Consider the following 22,294-nt stretch of genomic DNA (forward strand, 5'->3'; position numbering starts at 1 on the left):
CGCTTGGACTGAGATATGCACAGCAAGGCCATTGCCTGGTGACCTTTTCAAACCATAGCTGGAGGTTAGGTTTTGACTGCAGGGAAGTCACAATAATAGCATAGAAAACAAATATGAATCACGTCCCATCTATCACGGTGGAGGATTGAGAGCTTCCATCTTGCTGTCCTGACTCGCAGATGGAGAGGAAGGGAGAGTGCGCGCTGAATTCGTGGCACACGACAGAACACTGACAGTTGCTCTGGGCTGTTTGTCAAGGGAGGGGAACCAAGGAGGCTTCTTTCACCTGAGAATCAGCCGTGCGCTTTGTACCCAGGCCAAAGGGCTTTTCTCTCCCCCCTCCCCCCCCCCCCCCCTGACAGGTGTGCTTACTCTCTCCTGAGACAAATCCCCTCGATACCTGGCAGCGTGCTGGGAAGAGCAAAGCGATGAGTCGCCGTTTACTTTCCTTACAAATGGAACAATCCATCCGACACACCGACCTGCCATTTCGGAATGCTGATGGCTGTTTGACTTTGGGGCCGGTAAAAGCCTGCCCCTCAGTGCCCCAGAGAGAAGGATTATCCCCAGAACACCGGCTGAGGTGTCCACAGGGGTGACTACTCTCTTCTCAAATCCTTCAACCTTGGGCTGGCAGTCACCCAGCTCACTGACCCCTGGGACTGTGACGGTGACCGTGCCACAGGTGTGAGGGGGGGCTCACCCTGCCTGTGAATGACTGGGGTTCGCCGTCTGAACTCGCTGTCAGTACCGTGGCATTATGGGAATCTCCAGTGGTTTATCAATATGAAATCAGCATTTTGCCTGATTCTCCAATTTTAAAAGGAGGCTTTGAAATCTCTTAACACTGGTGATCAGAGAGAAAGTGAATGAGTGTGACAGCTAAAGAGAGAGAGGAGCAGGTTTTAGCTCGCCCTCTCAGACTTCATCCTCGATTTTACCAGCAGGTATAATATTATGTTTCAGTAAAAGCTTTGCTCCTCAACCCGATTCCCAGCAGTAAGAAACCCTTGTCCTCATCCAGGCCTCTGAGTGGAACAGTAGTATCTGCAACTACTAAACTGGTAGAGGATGTTTGGTCATATCTCACTACATGAACCTGTAGGGCAAGGTTTGCGCACAAAGGCACGACCTCGTTAAAGTAGTGTCACCAACCCTAACAAACCCCAACAATGCCAGGAAGGGCTGGTCCAGTGAACCCTATACCCTGGCCGGAGCATTCTCAGCCTCTCAGCCCCGTGTTCAAGGTGAACACAACCATGAGCCACACAAGAGTGTTTACCCTGTTGCAGTATCCTCTGCGTGAGGACTCGCCTCCCCTCTCCCTGCACAGGGAGACTCACTGGGGCGCTGAGAGGCCTGTAAACAAGCACATAGAGTCCCTCGTCTCCACAGAGCCTGTGGACACTAGACATCCCAGAGGTGTGGAGGGAGTCTTGAGGTGTGACAAAAACACCATGCTGGCTTTGTGTGTGTTTTGCACAGTTGGTAACTTGGCCTGTTCTGAGGGTAACTCACGATTTTGCAGGTCGATGCAGCTTTTTCTTTGTTATTGTTAAAGTTTAAGTTGGAGTAAGTGCTTTTGAAATTATGGATGGTAACCATGGGCCAGTTTGTTGACCAGCGTCAGTTAAACCAGTCTTTCTGTAACTGAAACAGCTTGCCAGGTATGTGTATTCAATGACGTCTTTCCACATACACATACTTTTTGTATGAAAGTATGAGATTGCTTTGTACCCCTTTTTCCACCCCAGCCCTACGCAGATAAACTGCTCTTGATCGTTTGTCTTGTGTTTGAGGCACGATGCTGGTGGAAGATCCCTCTGCTCCTCACACCATCTCCACGGCAACCTCGAGAGCCAAGATTCCGAGCCCTCTCAACTGAGTTTCATTCCATGTTCACTCTCTCTCGACTGCCACCAAATCAGCTAACATCCGTTCCATTTTACTGTAATTCACTTGCCAATCGATGTTTTCCAACCCTCAAGTTATGAAGTGGTACAACATGTGGAGACTATGTGGACTGCTCCATTTGGAAAACCCGAAAATAGCGAGCGAGCTCTGTCCAAATATTTTCTCAGAGTCCCCTCCTCTTATTGGAGGCTGTAAAAGCTTCTTCAGACAGACCCTGGAAGAGTGGCACATGGCTTTGACATTGACTTTGGTCCTGTTTTGGCATCGTTAACGGCCAATTTGTCAGCGTTCGGCACAAGACGGACAGAGAGATGTGTTTGGAGGGGCCCCCTCCTCTGGGCCTTTTGTGTTTTAACAGCGTCCCGTTTCCTCTTTCAGGACCCTGAAGTAGGGGTGTAATTGAAAGGCCACGTTCTTCAACATGTCCATCCCGTTCCACTGTCAGCTTCGGGACGGGGGCCTCCTATTCAAACACAAAAGGCCCTGGCGTGCGGCTCTCGGCCCCGCTGACGTGTGTTTTCTTCCCCTCCAACCTCCTAAGTAGGTCTGGTAAACGGCTTTAGACGGTCTCCATGATAATAATCACGAGGAGTAATAAGGCTAATGCAATAATCAGCTGCCCGGTGAGGGGGGGGGGGGGGGGGGGGAAGGGAGAGGTGTGATTGAGAGGTCGTTCAGCATCGAATGCGTGATGCAATGTAAGCCCAGAGGCAGGTGAGGAGAGACGCAGAGATTGTATGGATGTGGCCTGCTCTCACAATCAGAGAAATGGAGAGGAAATGGACCGAGAGGGAAGTGTGTGTGTGTGTGTTAGAGACAGAGAGTGAAAGAGAGAGAGAGATGCTTGTCTCACATGCTCCCTGGATGTGTGTACTGAATTGTGTCACCAAGACAGATGTAGAAACAATTAGAGCCTGGCTGTGGATGTTTTTATTCCGTCTCTCCACCTCCCTCTCTCGCCTCTCGACTGCACATCAAAGCTGTCGACTAAGTGTTAAAACACCCGTGATTGATTTTATTGTTTGGCTACTTGAAGCAGTTGTCTGTTTATGAAGGAGCCCTAGCTTCTGGTGGCTGACTGAGGTGATACTACAGACAGCTAAAGAACAACTCTTGTTCAACGGTTTACAACCTTAACTAGAACTATTGACAGAAACTATGATATTTATACAGCTTTCAAGTCTCCGGTCCAGTATTCGAGCAGAAAAAGGTGAACGTTTCTGGAGTCATTCTGGAGATGGGAAAGAGTGAACTGGAATGAGCATGGTAGGAAAGAGAGGCTCTGTGAGGGTGAATATACACTGCTTGGTGTTAGAGGGGCTGTGTTAAACTCAGCACTGGAAGATTTACAGCGTGGTGCTGTCTGTCAAACAACTGACAGATGGGAACACCTCTTTAGTGTCCTGTCGAAACAGCATAGACTCTCTCCAATTCTCTTCTAGCTAGAATGCAAGGTAGAATCCTGCAGGTTAACTGCTACAATAAAAGTCTAATTTTAGAATGTCAACAATGCTGTTTTGTCCCCATATCTGACCAGTATTCCACCTGTCATCTAAACAGCTAAAACATCATCTCACAGTTAGATGTCACTTCAGGGGACTAACAAAGCACAAAGACCTGCTCTCTCTACTCTACTTGAACCAGAGACAGTTGGCACGGCCTCTTAACTGCACCCATATGGTGAATAAACATAGGTGCTCAAACGAGAATTGGCCCCTTTTAAATTCCAACAAAAACATTTTTATTCATTGCTAATACGAGCCAGAAAACTGGCCCTTTTCAGCACAGGGCTGTGTGTGTCCCTGTGACAAGGTCTCTCCAGAGGCCAGAGTACTGCGGCAACGGAAGGGCTACTTCTAGCATTTGCAAATAGTGGAGAGTCACTTTAGACGTGCAATGTTTTTTGGGGGGGGTATGTGAACTTTTAACTGGCATTGCTCCAATTTAGAGATGTTTATTTTTTTTCTTCATCGGTTATGTTAAAGACAACTAAAGTATATTTCTTTCCACACCAAATGGAAATCTGCTTAAATGACTAAAATAAAGCAAGACCTTCCCGGGAAGTCGTTAGCGGGCGTGTGTCGTTCGAGCATGATTAACTCCCTCCTGGCCTTTGTCAGTGCCAGTGAGGTTTGAGACTGGCCTTTCATTCCCATCCTGAGGCAAGGTATCAGGTAACAGCCGAAGGTTCCGGGCAGACATTGGCCACGCGTGTCAAGTCTGAGCACTTGGCTACGACACTGTTTGGGTTTCCACTTCATGTCAGGGACAACCCTCATTGGCTGAGGAGAAAAAGGGACAACCCTCATTGGCTGAGGAGAAAAAGGGACAACCCTCAGTGGCTGAGAATAAAAAGAAAAACACCAGAGAACGAAACTTAAAATGGCCGCTTGTCAACAACAGTATTCTCAGACATTCCCAGGCAGCCTCAAACACCTCAGACCATGTCCATCTACCCATTTAGAGAACGTCTGATGCTCCCCAGAGAGAAGCAGGTCCTATATCCAGCCAACCTTCTCCTAACTGAACCACAAGGTTTTATTTTGTGTGGTTCAGGAGATTTGAGGCCCAAACAGTGTCAAATTCCCACAGTCCTCGTGGGACGTGCAGGCTGCCCCTCCACTGTCTCCTGGTCCTAATCCCTGTCATTATCCCCCCCTGAGCTGGGCCCTTACACCCAAGAGACTCACCCGCCAACCCTCTCATCAGAATCTTCCTTTGTCTCACCGTTTCTCTCTCGCCAAGAGGAAAGGTCTCGTCCTCTCCTCTCTCCTCCCCTCTGTCATCAGCTTTATCTCTGTTCATCTCCTCATGTTATGTTCCCAGAGGTTTACCTCATATTCCTGTTAATGAGTTTTAGAGCTAAGGTTAGGGGTAGGTGAAGAAAATTCTAGAAAATCAATTAAAATCGGAACAATAACAGGGCTCTGGCTAGGTTAGGTGAAGAAAATGGTTAGGGTTAGGGTTAGGGGTAGGGTTGTACCTATCTACTATGAAAGATAACTTAAGAAATAAATTGAGTCTCTGTCATCACTTTATTATTTAGATCAGTGGTTCTCAATCCTGGTCCTCAGTGACCCCCTGTCCTGCATGTTTTAGATGTTTCCCTACTCCAATACACCAGATTCAAATGAACGGCTCGTTATCTAGCTCTGTAGGAGCCTGGTAATGAACATGCATTTGAATCAGGTGTGTTGGAGCAGGGAAACATCTAAAACATGCACACAATGCGATCTGGAAGTCTCGAGACCATCAGACAGGGAGGGGAACTTTCATGTCACCTCTTGTGATAACAGGAGTGTTTACCTATTTTTAACCGCGCCGTAAAAAGAACTGACCGGGATTGCAAGCTTTCATATCAAAAACAATATTTACATTAACAGCCATCTTTCAAATAAATACCCCAACCTTCAGCCGCTGTAAAACAAGTATGACAGAGGTGCATCTCGGAGGACAAACCTTCCAGTTATAGCACATCCTGTTTCGGCCTGCTGTTTTGTCCATTGACAGGGGGCATGGTTCAGAGAGGAGGGGTCCAGGGTGGTCCAGGGTCCTGAGCAGGGAGAGGGGAAACACCTTGTGACCCCATTGTTACTTCCATGACACAGCTACTGAGGGTAGAGGGACCAGGAAGAAGGGGGGACACTGCCGTCACACAAACAACAACTACTGTATGTTTGGAACTATCAAAATGTGTCCGCCCATCCAGACCGCAATTTGAAGAGTTTGTTGTTTGAGAGAGTTGTGATTGAGTGCAAACTGTTTGCCCCACATCAATAGCACTTATCAACACATCGCTAAAGATAACGTAATTTTCTTTTGTAAAACACATTATGGTAATTGCTGTGATAAAACCGCATAGCACATGATGGAAATTTGGCAATTGTGTTTTCTTTTGTGCCTTTCTTGGCAGCAGCTCAGTTAGGAAGACAGATAAGTTCTAAATAAACAAATAGAATATTGTTTGTCATAGCAACCATAAGGTCCGGATCCTTCTAGATCTCTGGCCCTTGTTTTGGTTGGGGTAGCTGGCTCCCATTGTTTACAAGGCTCACAATGGATGCTTACTGGTCCAGACCAATTGTCTGCTCCATCTGACCCATCTGTGGCGTTTAAAGATGACGTAAAACTGACTGTTTAACTGACTGTTAAAATGTTGATCAAAATTATGACTAAAATACTTCTGATGTCAGAATTTAGATTCATGTCTCTGATCCACTTCCTGCCATGTGACACACTTTGCCATTTTCAGATGTGTGTTCAGACATTCGTGCATCCGCTGAGATTGTAGGGAAATAAAACGCTCGCTTTATTTAAGAGCAGATCAGAGCTCAGTTCTAGAAACAGGTGCGTTATTCATTAGCAGAAACGTGCTGTGGGAGGTTGAAATAAAACAATAGATCACCTTTATCAGCCAAAACACTCGAGTTAGACTCAGTTCTCTGCTCAGCAGTGCCAAGGTCAAAGTGAGGCAGCTGTGGATAAAGGATAGAAGTTTGTATCAGCGGTGACTTCATGTTTGAACAGCTAATTAGGTTCCCCCAATGTCTGCAGGACATTATTTGGAGACGGAGACCTTACGGGCCTCTTTAAGGCAAGATAAAGAATAAACAATGACTTGTTATACTGCCAAGTTAGGTTTATTCTCTGGTTCAAACAGAGTGCTCATTCATTTACAGTGTTCGATTCCATCGAATCTTATGTGCGTTTATCGAACCTTCTCGTCAAATCCGTTTCTGATCCTTTGACATCTTAGTCATTTTGAGAAGAGGAAAATGGACAGATAAAAGCACACCATCGTCCTGTAAATAAACAGAGGTTTCCAGGGGTTACCAGCTCTGCCAGGCACCAGGCACACCTGGGGTGGGGTTTTTGGGGCCCTGATACAGAAGATAGATGTCGTCTAACACGGCAGTTCAGGTGCTTTGCCAGCAGATTCGAAAAAAGGTCAGAAGAAGCCATGGTGAAAGATGATGTCAACACAAACGCTGGCTGCACTCCAATCAGCATCCACAAATACCACGTTTAGGACAAAGAGCAACACTCGCCTTTCTGTACCGGCACCCTTGTCGTGCCAGCGCAACACACACTCATGACGTAACCCACACTTAACAAATCGTTTTTCCAGGGATTTGATTTCAGATTAGGAAGTGAGACGTGTGTCCAGAACCCTCTCCACGGTCCCAGCGAGCGCGTGCCCAGGTTCTAACCTCACCCAGCCCTACTCATGTGACACCAGACTGTGACCTCAGCCCCCTCCCTCTGCCCCTGTCCCTGGGCGCCTGGGCGTGATTTGTGGGGCCTGGGGTCTGCTACACTGCCCCAACAAATCAGGAGGGACACTGTTTGTGCCTGACAGTTTTACACTTCAAACAGTCCCCGGTTTACAGATAACACCCTCGCTCACTTGTCTCCCCCTCCAACCACTGTTGCCATGTGTCCATTATAAAAGTCCCCTGTTATCGAGTCATCTGAACTAGCCATGTGTGAAGACAGATGAAGGTATCGCAAACAGCACCCCTTGCTCACTTGCGACCCTCTGGACGGCCCACTCCGGAAGGTGATGCCGTTCTACAGTCCATCTGATAGACGAAATTCTACATCTATTCTGGAGACAAATGTCTTCATGCCTGGTGTTCCCAGACTGGCTCTGCCTGTGATAGTGTCACATTCATGGCCTGTGGAGGGTCTAATCCTGGGAAAGCCTGTGATATTGTGGGTCACGTGATGGTCTGTGATGGTCATGTGATGGTCTGTGACGTTCTCAGCCAGAGTGGCCCTCGGGGGCGTGAACAGACTCACGGCTAGGGCAAGACACGACCAGTGGTATTGCAGCAGCAGGGTCATTTCAACGCCAGATCAAAAGCACTCACAGCTGTGTCAGGGACAACCAAAAGCAGCTCTCCCATGTGTGGTCTCACCCTGAAACAGCATAACAAAGCTGGAACACAGGGGCCGTGAGCCCTTCTGTATTGGCTGACTGTACGGGGGAGCAGTGCTGATGGAATGTAGGCTTTAATACAGTAAAACCCTTTTTTTTTTACTGTAAGGATACGTTTGACAACATTTGGGATTTATAAGACTTAAGTAAGATCAGTTCAGAGCGATCCGGTTGTGATTTAAGAAATCAAGTTGATGTTTGTATTGAGTGGGTGAACTTTAGAATACACCCACTGTAAAGGAATCCTAGACGATGGGCTAATCTGACCATCTGTTTCTTATCTGCTCCCTTTTATTTTTTTAATTTGTGAATTTATTTGTCTAACGGATCCTGGGCCTGAAAGCAGCAGGCATCCAATCTTCTCCCAGGGGTGTCAGATAGAGGCGGAGTCCTCCAGTAGGTGTGTGTGAGGGAGGGGGTGGAGTGGGGGTGGAGGTACTGCTGGAGGTGGAAGTGGGGGTGTGATTATTTCATGCAAGTTTGCTTTTCCAACGATGTGTGTGCATTAACCTACACCAATAACAAAAGATTAGGGGGACTAACGATGCATTCGGATCTATGGATGTGAGCAGGGAGGAGGGAAAAAAATGATGTTGGTGTGGGCGCGCATTCATAAACATACATACAGTACGAAGCACATAACGGAACTCACCGGGGCTCAGAGCCCTGCTCCCAGAGGGACGCCGGGCCACAGAGGACGGCAGGGAGGGCTGTGGAACGGTAGTTGTGTCTTGGCTGAGTGCAGCCTGGGCGCCAGCGCTTCAGTGTTGTTGAGAGAAGGATCAGGAGTGTGGAATGAGCCCAATCATCTGTGGACCCTGGGCATTCCCAACTCTCTCTCCCCTCTCTCCCCCTTCCTTCTGCTTCTCTCCCCTCTCTCTCCCCTCTCTCACCCTTCTCTCAGTCGTTCGCTCTCTCCCCCCTCTCTCTCCCCCTTCCCTCTGCCTTTCTCTCCCTGTCTCTCTCCCCTTTCCCTCTCCCTCTCTGTCCTTCTCTCCCCCTTACCTCTCCCTCTCTCACTCCTTCTCTCTCTCTCCTTCGCTCTCTCCCCCCTCTCTCTCCCCCTTCCCTCTGCCTTTCTTTCTCAGAATCAGAGCCTACATCAAAGGTGAGGGCTTTGTGCGTGTTGAGGCTACACTTCTGAGGAAGGTTTTCTGTTTCCAGCGACCATCAGCACCAACACAGTTGCATCACTGTAATGTTGATCATAAAGGATACAACCTGGAGAAATACCCAGATTGTATCGGGGGGGGGGGGGGGGGGGGGGGGGGGAATCTGAACACTATTTTTAAATTAAGACTTTGAGGGTCTCAAAAAGAGACAACTATGACTTTTCTGATTTTGTGAATGAAACGTTTGATATAATAGTAGTAGTAGAAAAGCATGTGTAATAAGAATGTTGAAAGGTCCACTTCACATACTGTAAATAGTCAAACATTTGGATGGGATGAACAGCACACAGCTGCTCCTCTCCCATAGTTCAACAGGTCTTGTTTTTGCAAGCAGTCGATCTGGGGATTTCAGTGGTTCTATTGGTTGGTCACTTTCTATGTAAAGAAAGGACGTGAAAACTACACTGCATACACACACATCTGCACCTGCAAAAAAACATCATACACTGTGGAAGATGAATAGTAGGCTATGCAACATGTATTTTAATTAAATGAAGTATTCAGTTCTTTGACCTGCACTACACTAGAATATTCACCAGGTGGCGCATTTCTCGCAGATGCCAATCGAGCCTACAAATACCTTCACCAAGAACCGTTGCGCTTTGTTAACACAGTGATGAGTTGAGTTACAAAACTGATAATGTATCCGATCTCTGTGACAGAATTGGCCAAGGGGAAAAGTATGCTGAATGATTGTTGTGGGGGCAAGTATTCGCTAACCAACCTGATTATCAATTAAACAAATTATTGACGCGGTGAAAATATGAGTATTGAGTAGGATGCCTATAGGATCAAAGCCCAAAAAGAGTTTGAGCCGGGTGTTTCCTTTTGTTTTTGTTTATCCTTAGTGTTTGCGAGTCTTTTATTATGGAAATTAATCCCTAGACGTGAGAATTAAATTCACACATCCCTTGAGCTGTTTACATTTAATCATCAATCCGCAAAGCATATTCTAATTTCTCTACGTATCTATCTTATTTAGTATTTGTTTATATTGGAACAAGTTTCTTTCGTTAAAACACGTTTCTTTATGTCCACATTCACATCATTATGTATAAATAATAATCTTGTGTGGGTTTACTTTTCTAAAATAGAGGGGGACGGATGGGGTGTTTTATGTTGTTGGCAAGAAAATGGTGACCATACGATTATGGAAGAGTTGTAAAGAATTTCATTGTGAACAAGGTCACTAAGTAGTCGGGACTTACCAAGGCCATCAAGTAAGGAATATTCTTTTAACATTCTAATTAAACCCTATAGGTCCAGTACTTTTGAATATTGCCTGTCCGGACATGTCCGTATTACTGTCCAACTGTGGATTTCACTGTTTGTGAGCAGCAAATGTTTTTAAGAAACATTATTTTGCTACGTGTTTATAATATAGTCCAAGAGGATTATGGAAATGTAGGCCGGGAAGAAACTAGTCAGTGGACCATTTTGTACAGGCAGTGCGAATCACGTCTAGGTATTCCATCACAGGCCCGCTCTAGGTATTATATAAATTTCAATACGGTTTCTATATACATTCACTAGAGAATTTTAAGCGCAATAAAGCGTGACGGGAGTCATCCCTGTGGAGTCTGTGCGCTGGAGAGGTGAGAGAAGGGGGGTAGTGAGCCAAGTGTTTAATGGGGGAGGGGGGTCGTACTGGGAGGGAACAGGGGGTGTGGATGGCTGAGTTTAAAAAGGCACGCAGCACCACCCTGCTCTCTCATTCAGCCTGCGTTCTCTCAGCTCAGCACGTCAACCCAGGAAGGATTCTCCACACTTTTGAGGGGATTTTAACAAAAAAACAACAACTTTTCAGTGGACTTCCAACTTTTTCCAAGTCACTCACTGTTTGAAGTCATGGATCTCACTTCTGCGGAGTACGGGGACAACTATGACTACTATGACGACAACGAAACTGCTTGTGACTTCTCGGAGTGGGAGCCATCCTACTCTCTCATCCCTGTGCTGTACATGCTCATCTTCATCCTGGGCCTGTCCGGCAACGGCGTGGTCATCTTCACCGTCTGGAGGTCCAAATCCAAGCGGAGGGCGGCCGATGTCTACATCGGCAACCTGGCCCTGGCCGACCTCACCTTCGTGGTCACCCTGCCCCTGTGGGCGGTGTACACAGCGCTGGGCTACCACTGGCCCTTCGGCGTGGCCCTCTGCAAGATCAGCAGCTACGTGGTGCTGGTCAACATGTATGCCAGCGTGTTCTGCCTGACCTGCCTCAGTTTCGACCGCTACCTGGCCATCGTGCACTCTCTGTCCAGCAGCAGGCTGCGCTCGCGAGGCACCATGCTGGCCTCCCTAGGGGCCATCTGGCTGCTGTCTGGCCTGCTGGCCGTGCCCACGCTGCTGTTCCGCACCACCATGGACGACCGAAACCGCACCATCTGCGCCATGGACTTCAGCCTGGTCGCTCGGAACCAGCGGCACGAGTCCTTGTGGATCGCCGGGCTCAGCCTGTCGTCCTCGGCGCTGGGCTTCCTGCTCCCCTTCCTGGCCATGACCATCTTCTACTGCTTCATCGGCTGCACAGTGACGCGGCACTTCAACAACCTGCGCAAGGAGGACCAGAAGAAGCGTCGGCTGCTGAAGATCATCACCACGCTGGTGGTGGTGTTTGCCTTTTGCTGGACGCCCTTCCACGTCCTGAAGAGCATGGACGCCCTCTCCTACCTGGACCTGGCCCCCAGCGCGTGCGGCTTCCTGCGCTTCCTCCTGCTGGCGCACCCCTACGCCACCTGCCTGGCCTACGTCAACAGCTGCCTCAACCCCTTCCTCTACGCCTTCTTCGACCTGCGCTTCCGCTCCCAGTGCCTGTGCCTGTTCAACCTGAAGAAGGCCATGCACGGCCAGATGAGCTCCATGTCCTCCACGCTCAGTGCCCAGACGCAGAAGTCCGAGATACAGTCTCTAGCCACCAAAGTGTGAGGGGAGGAGAGGAGAGGGGGAGGAGAGGGGGAGGTGGGGCAGGGGCCGCTGGCAGCTCCTGCCTGCCTGTCTGCCGTCCTCAAGGAACGCTTGCTTTTCAAAGCAGAGACTTTCTGCGATCGTCATTCAGAGACTGCTTTAGTGATGAGACGTTGAACCGTAAAACCGTTGGGTTCTTAAACATGAGTTTGCATAGGTTGTGTCTTCTGACTTGCATGTGTTTCACCCTCAACTGGCGAGCAGATGCTGCAGTGGTTAGGGAAGAAGGCCGGGGTGTCAGGTCTGGTCTGGCTGCAGCTCTCTGGCCTCAGGACTCTGGGGCTGAAGCCAGCTGGCTGAGCTTCCAAGCTTCTCTTGTCCACAAACTTGCTGCAGATGACAAGGAGGTAAATATATTATCACAGTAAAAAAACAAAAAACGTTTTTCTTGTCCTGCTTATGTTCTCCGTTACGCTATGAGGGACCATTTACGAAACAAAAGACAAAAAAAACTTTGGAGGGTTTAGTCGAGTCCAAATCTGTTTACACTGGGTAAATCACAAATGTGTACAGTATTTTCATACTTTTGCTGTTTCAGATGTGTTGATGTTTTGTTTTAGAAGCACTTGTCAAATTACTTCTTGTAAAAGAGGGGGAAAGTTTGCGTGCAACAAGGGCTTGCCAGCTCTTCTTTATCCTGTTGTTTGTGAAGGTAGAAGATTATGGAGGGGTTGGGGGGGGGGTTACATAAGAAGAGAAAAGGTGTTGCAGCTTAATTATATAGTTTGAGGAGGAGACAGGGGGCAGACAGGCAGATGGCAGCTGACAAATGTTGTCGGGGACAGGGGAAACGGGAAAGGGGGGGGGGGGTTACAGTGCACCCCTGGTGCCATGGGGGAAAGGGATGTTTCATGAATGTTTTCATGTTTATCCATATATGTTTTATTTTTTGACATGCCTGTAACTAACTACTGTATTAAATGTGTTCTATGAATTGAATCTCTGTGAATCTTTTTTTTGTGTGGTCTGCTAATTTAGTTTGTTTCCAGTTCAACTCTTTTTAAGGGTGTTTCTGCGACTTTAATTCTACTCTTGAACTCTCCCATTTTCACCAGAGAGTATAGCATTTCAACACCATCCTGTTATTTCAGTGATAAGGACTGCAGTTTCAGGATGAATGTCTCATTCTTGGTTTAACACCATGACAGATTACAGACCTTTACTGAATTAAAACCGGAATCCAGACATAACTGAATTATGCAGAATAACATTCATCCAAAATCATGGTCAATTGATTAATACGACAGATGACACATTTCCCTTGACTTGTACGCAATCCATCAGTTTGTGTGTCCTCGCGGACAGGACAGTTAAAAAAAAATAAACCAAATTCTCAATCTCACCAAGCTCACACAACAAACAAAGCCAGTCTTCCTCTGGAATGGCATTAAACCTGTCAGTTTCTACGGCTACAGATAAGGAAAAAAATCACCCACTCGCATATTCCTAAATCCCTTCCCTGTTCCTGGCACCAGTAAAGAAACCTCCAGATCCAGTTATTCTAGACTGGGTTCTCTGCACCACAGGCTCAGCCTCCACACGCTGGCTGAATAATGGGGTCATTACCAATGAGTGAGCCCTCTGAGGGTCCCTTTGATTTGGCAGTAATGACCTCTGTTGGACATAATCACAGTTTAGAGGTACTGCTGGTGGAGGAGGAGGGTCCTGATCCTGGCAGAAGTTGGGCTGCCGAACAAGTCAATATTTGTTCTTGTTGACAATAGATTGCAGTTAGAAGCACTGAGGTGGGCGGATGAGGCCTTGGGGGGGTGGGGAGTTGAGGTCTTGGGGGGTGGGGGGAGAGGGGTGGGGGGAGAGGGGGGGGGGTGAGACTCTGCAGATGCTCAAACGGACAGATTCCACCAATAAGATCGGAAGAGTTTGTTGGATGTCAGAAACAAATGGAGAGTTGAGGAGAGACAAGAAGGATTTTTTTGAATAAGGTAGAACAGCAGGAGACAGGAATGTTGAAATACAACATTAACTTTCCAATGTATTTATACTTGATCCTTGATCCAATCACACAGCCAGAAAGACACATCACGTGTTACTCATTTGTCATCGGGGGAATGTGGATTTGACAGTGATGATGGGTGACATAAATCACACAGTGGTGATTCTGAATTCAGAAAAAAAATCTACAGAAGAATATTACCACATGGCTGGACTGAAAACAAAAACAGCAATGCACTGCTGCTCAGCCGTTTACAGACATTGTGTTAAACTGGACTACCACACCCGACTGCTGCTGATGGTAAACATTGAGGGGAGGAAGTGAGGAGAGGCCCACTGGAGCCACTCTTTGACATGGTAGACTGGTCAGACTTGTTGTTGTGACTGAAATGAATTGGACTGACAGCTTGTCTGATGGCGTTAGCATGTAAGGCCGCTTTGGGAAAACTCACCCAGAATACCAGCTGACCAGGGCAGCTATGGGATATGAAGAACGCAGCGGGTGAATAAAGTGAGTTTTGTAAGGCGTTGACTTTTTTCGTGGTTGTGAATTATGTTTTGGTTTTAGTTCATGTGAATGGGAGTATGCTGCCGCAAAATCACTCTACAGTGTTAGAGAAGTACTCTTTTTCTATTGGTCAAAACAACTTGAATAACTTCATTTAAGTGGGCAGGTGTGGGAAGGCTGTTTGTCATCAGTCACAGCTGCCCCTTCTAGTCAACACCCAGAATGGCTTGCTGCCTGTGTACATTATTTGATCAATAACCAATAAACGAATTGTGCCCCAGTGATGCAACAGCCCCTCCAACTGGCCTGGTGTGTCAGAACAGACACAGTTGGCTGTCCTCATCATTGTTGTTAGCGTGTGAGCAACCACACCCAAATGGAGCATGTGAGGCCGTGCAGCTGAACCCAAACACAACTGGTGGTGTCCGTCTTACTGGAGCCCCCCTCGGGTGTCCCCGCTGCCCCATCCCACCCACATGGCAACAAATGCACACTTCTTAAGAATGTACACACATACACACACAAACACAAACACACTGTAATTGCCGTGTGTGTGCGTGTGTGTGTGTGAGATCTGATACATTCCACAGCCTGTCAACACTGTGGCTACTTTCCCTTCAGCATCCGTCCACCTGTCTCATGAACATACACACACAGTCAAACACACATCTACACGCACACATACACACACGCACGGTCACATACACACACATACATCCCCTAAGGCATATTACATTTCAAAACAAAAAAAGTAAGCGCACCACCTGTAACCTGAGACTGTGCAGTGCACACAAAAGGACACATTTCCTCTATAAAAACACATTTGTATGTATATAAATATACAGGCGAATGTGTAGTGTACACACCCATTACCAAGGTAACTGATAGCCTACACAAACAATTAGTGGAGTTACTATAGAGAGAGCCTGGTGAGCGTGCATTGGGGCGGAGGTTTAGAGACCCCTCACCTCCCCCTGGCGCTAGCCTCCCCAGATCAAAGAGGCTGGGGGTGTCATCCTGCTTAGAGCAGGGCATATTAATTAGACCCTGTCCTACCTGTGAAGCAGGCACACAAAGAGTCTTCTGGAGCTCAAGTGAAGGGGATAAGGGGGGGGGGGGGGGGGCGGAGGAGGATGTTTAATGGCCACATTTGTTCCCACATGGAAGGGAAATAGAGCAGGCAGTCAAATAAGAGAGACAGATATGTACGGGTTTCAGTTTGTGTTAAGGTTTCGTTGTCATCCGCAGGATGCTCGGGATGTCGAGTCTGGTTTGACATCCCTAAATACGATCCCCAGAACACACGAGAGTGCATGATCGGTAATCCCATGGCTGTAACGTGTAGCATGTTACATGGGCCCTCACTGATGAAGGAAACAGGCAGAGCTGAGCATGCGATGCGAGGAGAGGCGACATCCGCTGAGGGAAACCCTACACAGCTGAAGGATTAAGACTCACACAACACTGTTAATAACTTAATGTGTCTGTGCATGGTCTCCACACCAGTCTAGACAGCCGAGCCTCTGATCCACCAAAACAAGAGTCTGAGCTGGATCCAAGAAAGTGGAAGGCTGCCTCACGCCATCTGAGGGAGTAGGCCGGCATAGGGCTTCTCATGAAGACTGAGAGATTCCACTTCCTTACAAAGTCATTGTTACATTTACATTTAGCAGACGCTCTTATCCAGAGCGATTTACCGTAAGTACAGGGACATTCCCCCGAGGCAAGTAGGGTGAAGTGCCTTGCCCAAGGACACAACGTCAGTTGGCATGACCGGGAATCGAACTGGCAACCTTCGGATTACTAGCCCGACTCCCTCACCGCTCAGCCAACTGACTCCTTGTTAATATTATTTGGTGACTAATTTATCCTTGGATAGGTTCGTTATCCGGTCTTGCCCAGGGGCAGCCATGTGAAGCCATCACCAGCTGTTACGATCAATAATATTTCTTAGGCTACTCCTGCTTTAGGTGACCTTGCCCCCTCCTACCCTCTGACGCTTTGCTGTGGTTTACGGTACACACGCCTTGTGTACTCGGCCGTTCTCTACTCAGTGTCTCCATTCGCACCGAGGGGAACCAGCCCTAAAGCAAGAGCTTTTGATGTTTTTTAAATGCCCCCTTCCACATCACAGCATTGTAATGAGCAGTTAGACCAAAGAGGTACATTAGCTTCAGGTTAAACAACACTACACCAGAGACTACTCAATCAATGTAAACAACTTCTTAACTAGAACCAAATTCTAAAAGGAGTCTGTCTTTCGACAAACAACCCCAGGGGGGGGGGTGCTAAATATGCAACAATGCAACCGCAAGGAAAATCTGAAATTGAGTGCTTTTCTTTTCATCTTTTGGAAACCTCCAGATGGATATATTTTGCGAGTGAGTCTTTTCTTGGAGATTTTAGTTCAAATCGTAACAAGTCCCATGGATGTTACAGCATTGTAACATGTCATACGTCTTGGTATTCTGCAATGCAAGATCATCCGTTCTAGAGACGATTATCTGAGTCATTGCTGCAGGTGGAGCGTTGGCCGACTGACATACCTCTGAAAAGATTACTCCACAGCCGATATAGATAATGAGCCAAATGTGACCAAAAGTCTGACGTATTTGAATGCATCGACCCTCAACAAAGGGGACCATGTCAGGCTCCAATCTGCTGGGATCAAAGGGTAGACCCCCCCTATGCAGTCACACAGTCTATAGACTACTCCGCAAGGACTCTACATAATCCTCTTATGTCCACGGCACAAACATGAACTCATTTCATGATGAGCGGCCCATACACTGGCTTCAGAGGACTGGGCCGACCTCTGAACTCGGCAAATGGCATCCCAGGCAAACTGAAGATCAATACTCCAAACGCTTACTCTCAATGGTTTCGGGGTCAAATGGAAGATAACACTTTTACGGGTTGTCTTGTGAAATGCCGTCTGAATTTGTTTGTAGAAACCAAATCAAATACAGGGGAGAGAAAAGCGCAATTATTTCAACTTTTAAAAAAGGGTATAAATTAGAACACGTTTTTGTTGTCTAATGCAATAATTGGGAAATGAATCTTAACAAAGATGCCATTAAAGACCCTGTCACCAAACCTAATGGGAGAGAGTGCAGGTCTGTATGTATAACAATGAAGAGAGAGGCTATTGGATGGCCAATACACACCCATTACGATACTGTCTAGAGCAATTAGGTTTCCTTTCACCACTCCCTGTTACAGAGGCCACATAACCAAAACAAACTCCTTTGGTTATTCTCGTGGTCATGACAACCCAAGAAAGAGAAACATAAAAATGACCTGAAACCTTTTTTTTTTCTCAAACTGTATATTGTTATACAGACAACATGTGTATAAACTAAATGGCCGAAGAGTGGCTCTTCAAGAAAGCTGATCTTACGATCTACCTGATGACAAAACCTCTTTTCCTGTTCCACCTGGACTTGCTCTATTCTTGTCAACCTGTTTCCACATACATGAAGGAGACACATGCCTGGGCTGCAGTATGTGTACTGCTGTAGAAAGGTCATTTTGTTTACAGGGCATTGGAGTGGAAATGTGTCATACCTGGGTCATACCAAATGGTGACATTTGGTATGACCCAGGGCCGGAATGACAGAGACATTCACAAGCAGGCATCTGTGACGACATCTCTGTGAGGACATCTCTCGGTAATTCCTAAGTGTTTTACTATTCAGAACCACACCTTGTTCCACCCGAGGAAGCAAACATCAGATGAGTCTGTTGAGGTGAAAATTCAACCAGCTGGACAAGTGTGCAAAAAGACATACACCTCAAGGGCCCTTCCATTCTGTCACCATACCTCAGAATCCTCATCCTTTGATGGTCATGAGACTTCTCTCCCCTGGACTTCAATGTCTGTTTGTATTTGGGCATGTAGACAGAAGCACAAAACAGCCGATAGCTGCAGTGGAATTCCCCCCAAAATTGAAGGATAAGAAAAGGGGTTAATGGTAAATAAATAAATAAACAACGAGGCCACATGCGTTCTATTCAGATTTCAGAGGACATCGTTAGGGCGGAACGTGCCGCTTCCGGTGACAGCGCTCCTTGGCTGGACCTGAATGATGCTGCACCCGCGGCCCTCCGGATTCACGGCTCATCCTCCCCCAGGATACAAAGCTCCTCTTCACGACCGTCTCTATCCCATCCATTGTGAAAGGGATGTCTCTGGGCACACAGCCTCTATGCCTGTTACAGGCCTAAATGCTCCCCCTGTCAATGCCTGTCTCCAATGCCAGTTCAGCTGGATCTGTTCAGGTGCTTCGGGTCTGGAGGCAAAGGTTAGTTAACGTAAAACAAACATTTTCCTATGTATTTCTTTGCAATCGCATTAGGCCTACTTCTCGCCCCTTACAAAAGAGCACAAGTCTCATGACTTTTGTGATGCTAAAATATGACTATACCTCCTGACACCTTTCAACAATCTTTTTTCTCTTCTGACAGATATACCTGAAATAAACTTTTGACCTAAACCCCCACTTGCCCTGAATAAACTGGTGCACCTGACAGTATTTGCTCAACCAAATGTATTTTTGAGGAGGCTTTGAAGACATTTGGCTAAATTTAATGAATAATGGCAGTTTTCTTTGACGTAAACATCTTTTTAGAATTCTATTTATTTATTTGTGCATCAGTGGTTGTGCATGATTTCTTTGTTGGCAGAAAATGATATAAAGTCTTAACCTGGGGAGTCAGACAGTTGGGGTCATAGTTGATGAACATACAGACCTCTCGTGCTTACTTGCTTTACAGTCTTGGTGATGTATTCCAAAAGTTTCAGTGCATTTATTATTGACGCATTTGTATTTTTGAGATGTTTTTTTTTCTCACGATATTCTGTTCTATTCAAAATATAGTGTGCTGATAATGCAAACTTTGCAGAAACGTGTGACGTGTCTGTTTCCAGGTCAGTGGTCTACACTATGTATGCCTGTTAGCATAGTTTTCCGATTAGAGCATTGTTTGTTATTGTGGTCTTGGTTGTGGTTCTGTGGTGATTATGGTTGCTGTTTTACTGTAAGGAAATAAATGTCCATCAACTTGATTCGTTCCACTGCTTCAATTTTTTTACGACAAAAACAATTAAACTCTATTTAATCTCTGCTATGGTGGTGTGATGCTGCCCCCTAGTGTACGGATCGGATTGTGTTTGAAGTGCTATCGTAATTTCTAAAGGACCAGTATTTTGAAGAGGTTTTGATTAATATTTTTGCACATATCTGAGAGCACAGAGGTTCTTTCCATTTGTATACTATTCAGACGGGTAAATAAATAAATGACCTACTTCAGAGAAATGTCCACAACACTCAAACCACATCTTTACGTCTGGTCAGAGTATTGAGATATGCCACCATCTTCTCAGAAACTGCCGGTAGTTCCAGCATCAAGCCAGCGTGTATTCTTCAATTTAATAAATGTTGCAATGGTGCTGATAAATTAGGTAGACTCAGGAGACTAGACCAAGTGTTATTCTACCACAAATTACAGTTTTCGTTCCAACACTAATCTAGCCCACCTGATTCTAATAATGAGATGGTTGTCAAGGTAACTAGTGTTGAATCAAGTCAAATAAATGTGGTTGGAGATAAAAACCAACAGGCAGGTAGTTCTCCAGGATCAGGGGTGGATACTTCTGATCTGTATGACACTTTCCCATAAACTTGAAGTTGGAAGACTGAATTAACGTTTTCAGTTAGTTACATGCAGTGTTATATGCAGTTGCTGGTATGCATTGGAGAGTTAATTAAAAAAATATATATATTTTATTGTGGTACAATTGATATGATAAAGAATACCATTGGTTGTATTTAATATGATGCCAAAGAAGATGATTTTCACAAAGGAACCCCGAATAATATACTATTAGGACATGTCATTTTATTAAAATGGTTATGAACAAGCAAACAGAACAAAACAAATGTTCTTATTACAATTACACAAGTTTCAGTTTAGACACGTGACAAGCTAAGCAGTTGAAATTAGAATTGTGATAAACGTGACTATACCTACGATATATATTATTCTGATGGGCAACAGTTCAAGCATGATCTTTGGTGCGGAGAAGCTTCTTGCGATGGTTGACTGGGGGGCAAGCTGGAGGAAGGCGTCCACGCTGCCTGTGGTTCTGGGAGGCAAAAACGTGGAAGTCTGCATCCTTAAGTAGAAGCACAGTGTCGTTCTCCTTCTTGGAGGTGCTCAAGGTCTCAGATTTCGAGCGTGGGCCGAGGACGATGGGAAGGCAGGTTTTGGGTGTGATGGTCGTCATGGTTCGGCTCAGCCTCCACGGTTTTGCCGGAACCAGGGAGGAAGCACCTGGAGGCTTCGGTTTCTTCTCTAGGCTCCTGTTCTCTGACGGGCCAGCTTGGTACAAACGTGGGAGCACGTGTCTGCTGTGCATCGGCTTGCTCTGCATCCTGTTCTCTGACGGGCCAGCTTGGTACAAACGTGGGAGCACGTGTCTGCTGTGCATCGGCTTGCTCTGCATCCTGGACTCTGACACGGCCAGGGCCAGGTCGGTGTAACATCGCATTTCTATCCTCAACTGCTCCATCTGCTTTCTGAACTCGATCCTCATGGCATCCTTACCCGCCTCCACCTCTCTTTGAAACAGCGCTACGAGCATCTCCCTTTTTGGGTCCACCTCAGCCGTGCACTCCAACTCCACCTCCGAAGACTCCTCAGCTTTGTCATCTGCGTCCTGGCTTTGGTTGACGTTTGGATCTCTGTTCATCTCCAGCTCTCTGCTATGGACCATCTGCACCAGCTCCAGGATGCCGTTTTTGGGGACCGTTGTGGCCGCCTGCGATTTGATCTGCTGGCGCACCTGTTGGAAGAAGGAGCTCATCTTCACTGGGGTTGCCTGCTCCGGGACGCTGTCCTCCACAGTCTCTTCAGTCAGTGTGAAGATGGGTTGAGATGGGTCGGGCATTGTATCAGGGCAAAGACAACATTCTCCCTGCTGTTCATCAAGGGATGCCTCCACCGCCAAAATCTCCTCAGCTTTGTCATCTGTGTCCTGGCTTTGGTTGACATTTGGATCTCTGTTCATCTCCAGCTCTTTGCTTTGGACCATCTGCACCAGCTCCAGGATGCCGTTCTTGGGGACGGTTGTGGCCGCCTGCGATTTGATCTGCTGGCGCACCTGTTGGAAGAAGGAGCTCATCTTCACTGGCGTTGCCTGCTGTGGGACGTTGTCCTCCACAGTCTCTTCAGTCAGTGTGAAGATGGGTTGAGATGGGTCCGGCATTGTATCAGAGCAAGGACAACATTCTCCCTGCTGTTCATCAAGGGATGCCTCTTCTAGCGACTGAGGTGCTGTTTCTGTGGATAAATGACTCATTTTTTTGTCTTCCAGCTTGTGCTTCGCCTGTGCTCTACTGATGTCTGACTGCACTGAGTACACACACTAAACATTGTGCCCTGTGTCTTGAAGGATTCAAATTGTCTGGGGTTTCCGTTTCCCTTGGGGGTTCCTGTCGTGGGAAACGAATTGTAATTTGCTTCAGACACACAGACACACATACCTGATATGTAATACACAGTGGACATAGAAACACAAGAACAGTACCTTGTGACTTCTGAGGCCTTTGCGCATTTTGTGCAATCCAACATGTACTTGATCTCTAAGCACTTATTCAGGTTTGTGAAAACGTTTTAGGATAGATAATAAACAGCCTTAACGACATTAGCGATAAAGAATCTAGATTTGTCACATAGATGTAGTGGACAACAACAGTAGCCCATCATAACCAATCAAATCATCATCATTGTCCTTATCACAGATACGCACATTCCCATCATCTGATTAGTCAGTTT

At 46.7% G+C, this 22,294-nt stretch overlaps 1 protein-coding gene across 1 annotated transcript; it reads left to right on the forward strand.

The window, feature by feature from the left end:
• The first annotated feature begins 10,812 nt into the window (after positions 1-10,812).
• On the forward strand, positions 10,813-12,731 carry aplnra (apelin receptor a). Its single transcript, XM_067231363.1, has one exon. The coding sequence runs from the start codon at positions 10,876-10,878 to the stop codon at positions 11,953-11,955; it is 1,080 nt and encodes a 359-aa protein (XP_067087464.1). The 5' UTR covers positions 10,813-10,875; the 3' UTR covers positions 11,956-12,731.
• Positions 12,732-22,294: the final 9,563 nt, after the last annotated feature.

Source organism: Osmerus mordax, chromosome 28 (assembly GCF_038355195.1).
Source record: "Osmerus mordax isolate fOsmMor3 chromosome 28, fOsmMor3.pri, whole genome shotgun sequence".
In the NCBI taxonomy this organism is placed as follows: domain Eukaryota; kingdom Metazoa; phylum Chordata; class Actinopteri; order Osmeriformes; family Osmeridae; genus Osmerus; species Osmerus mordax.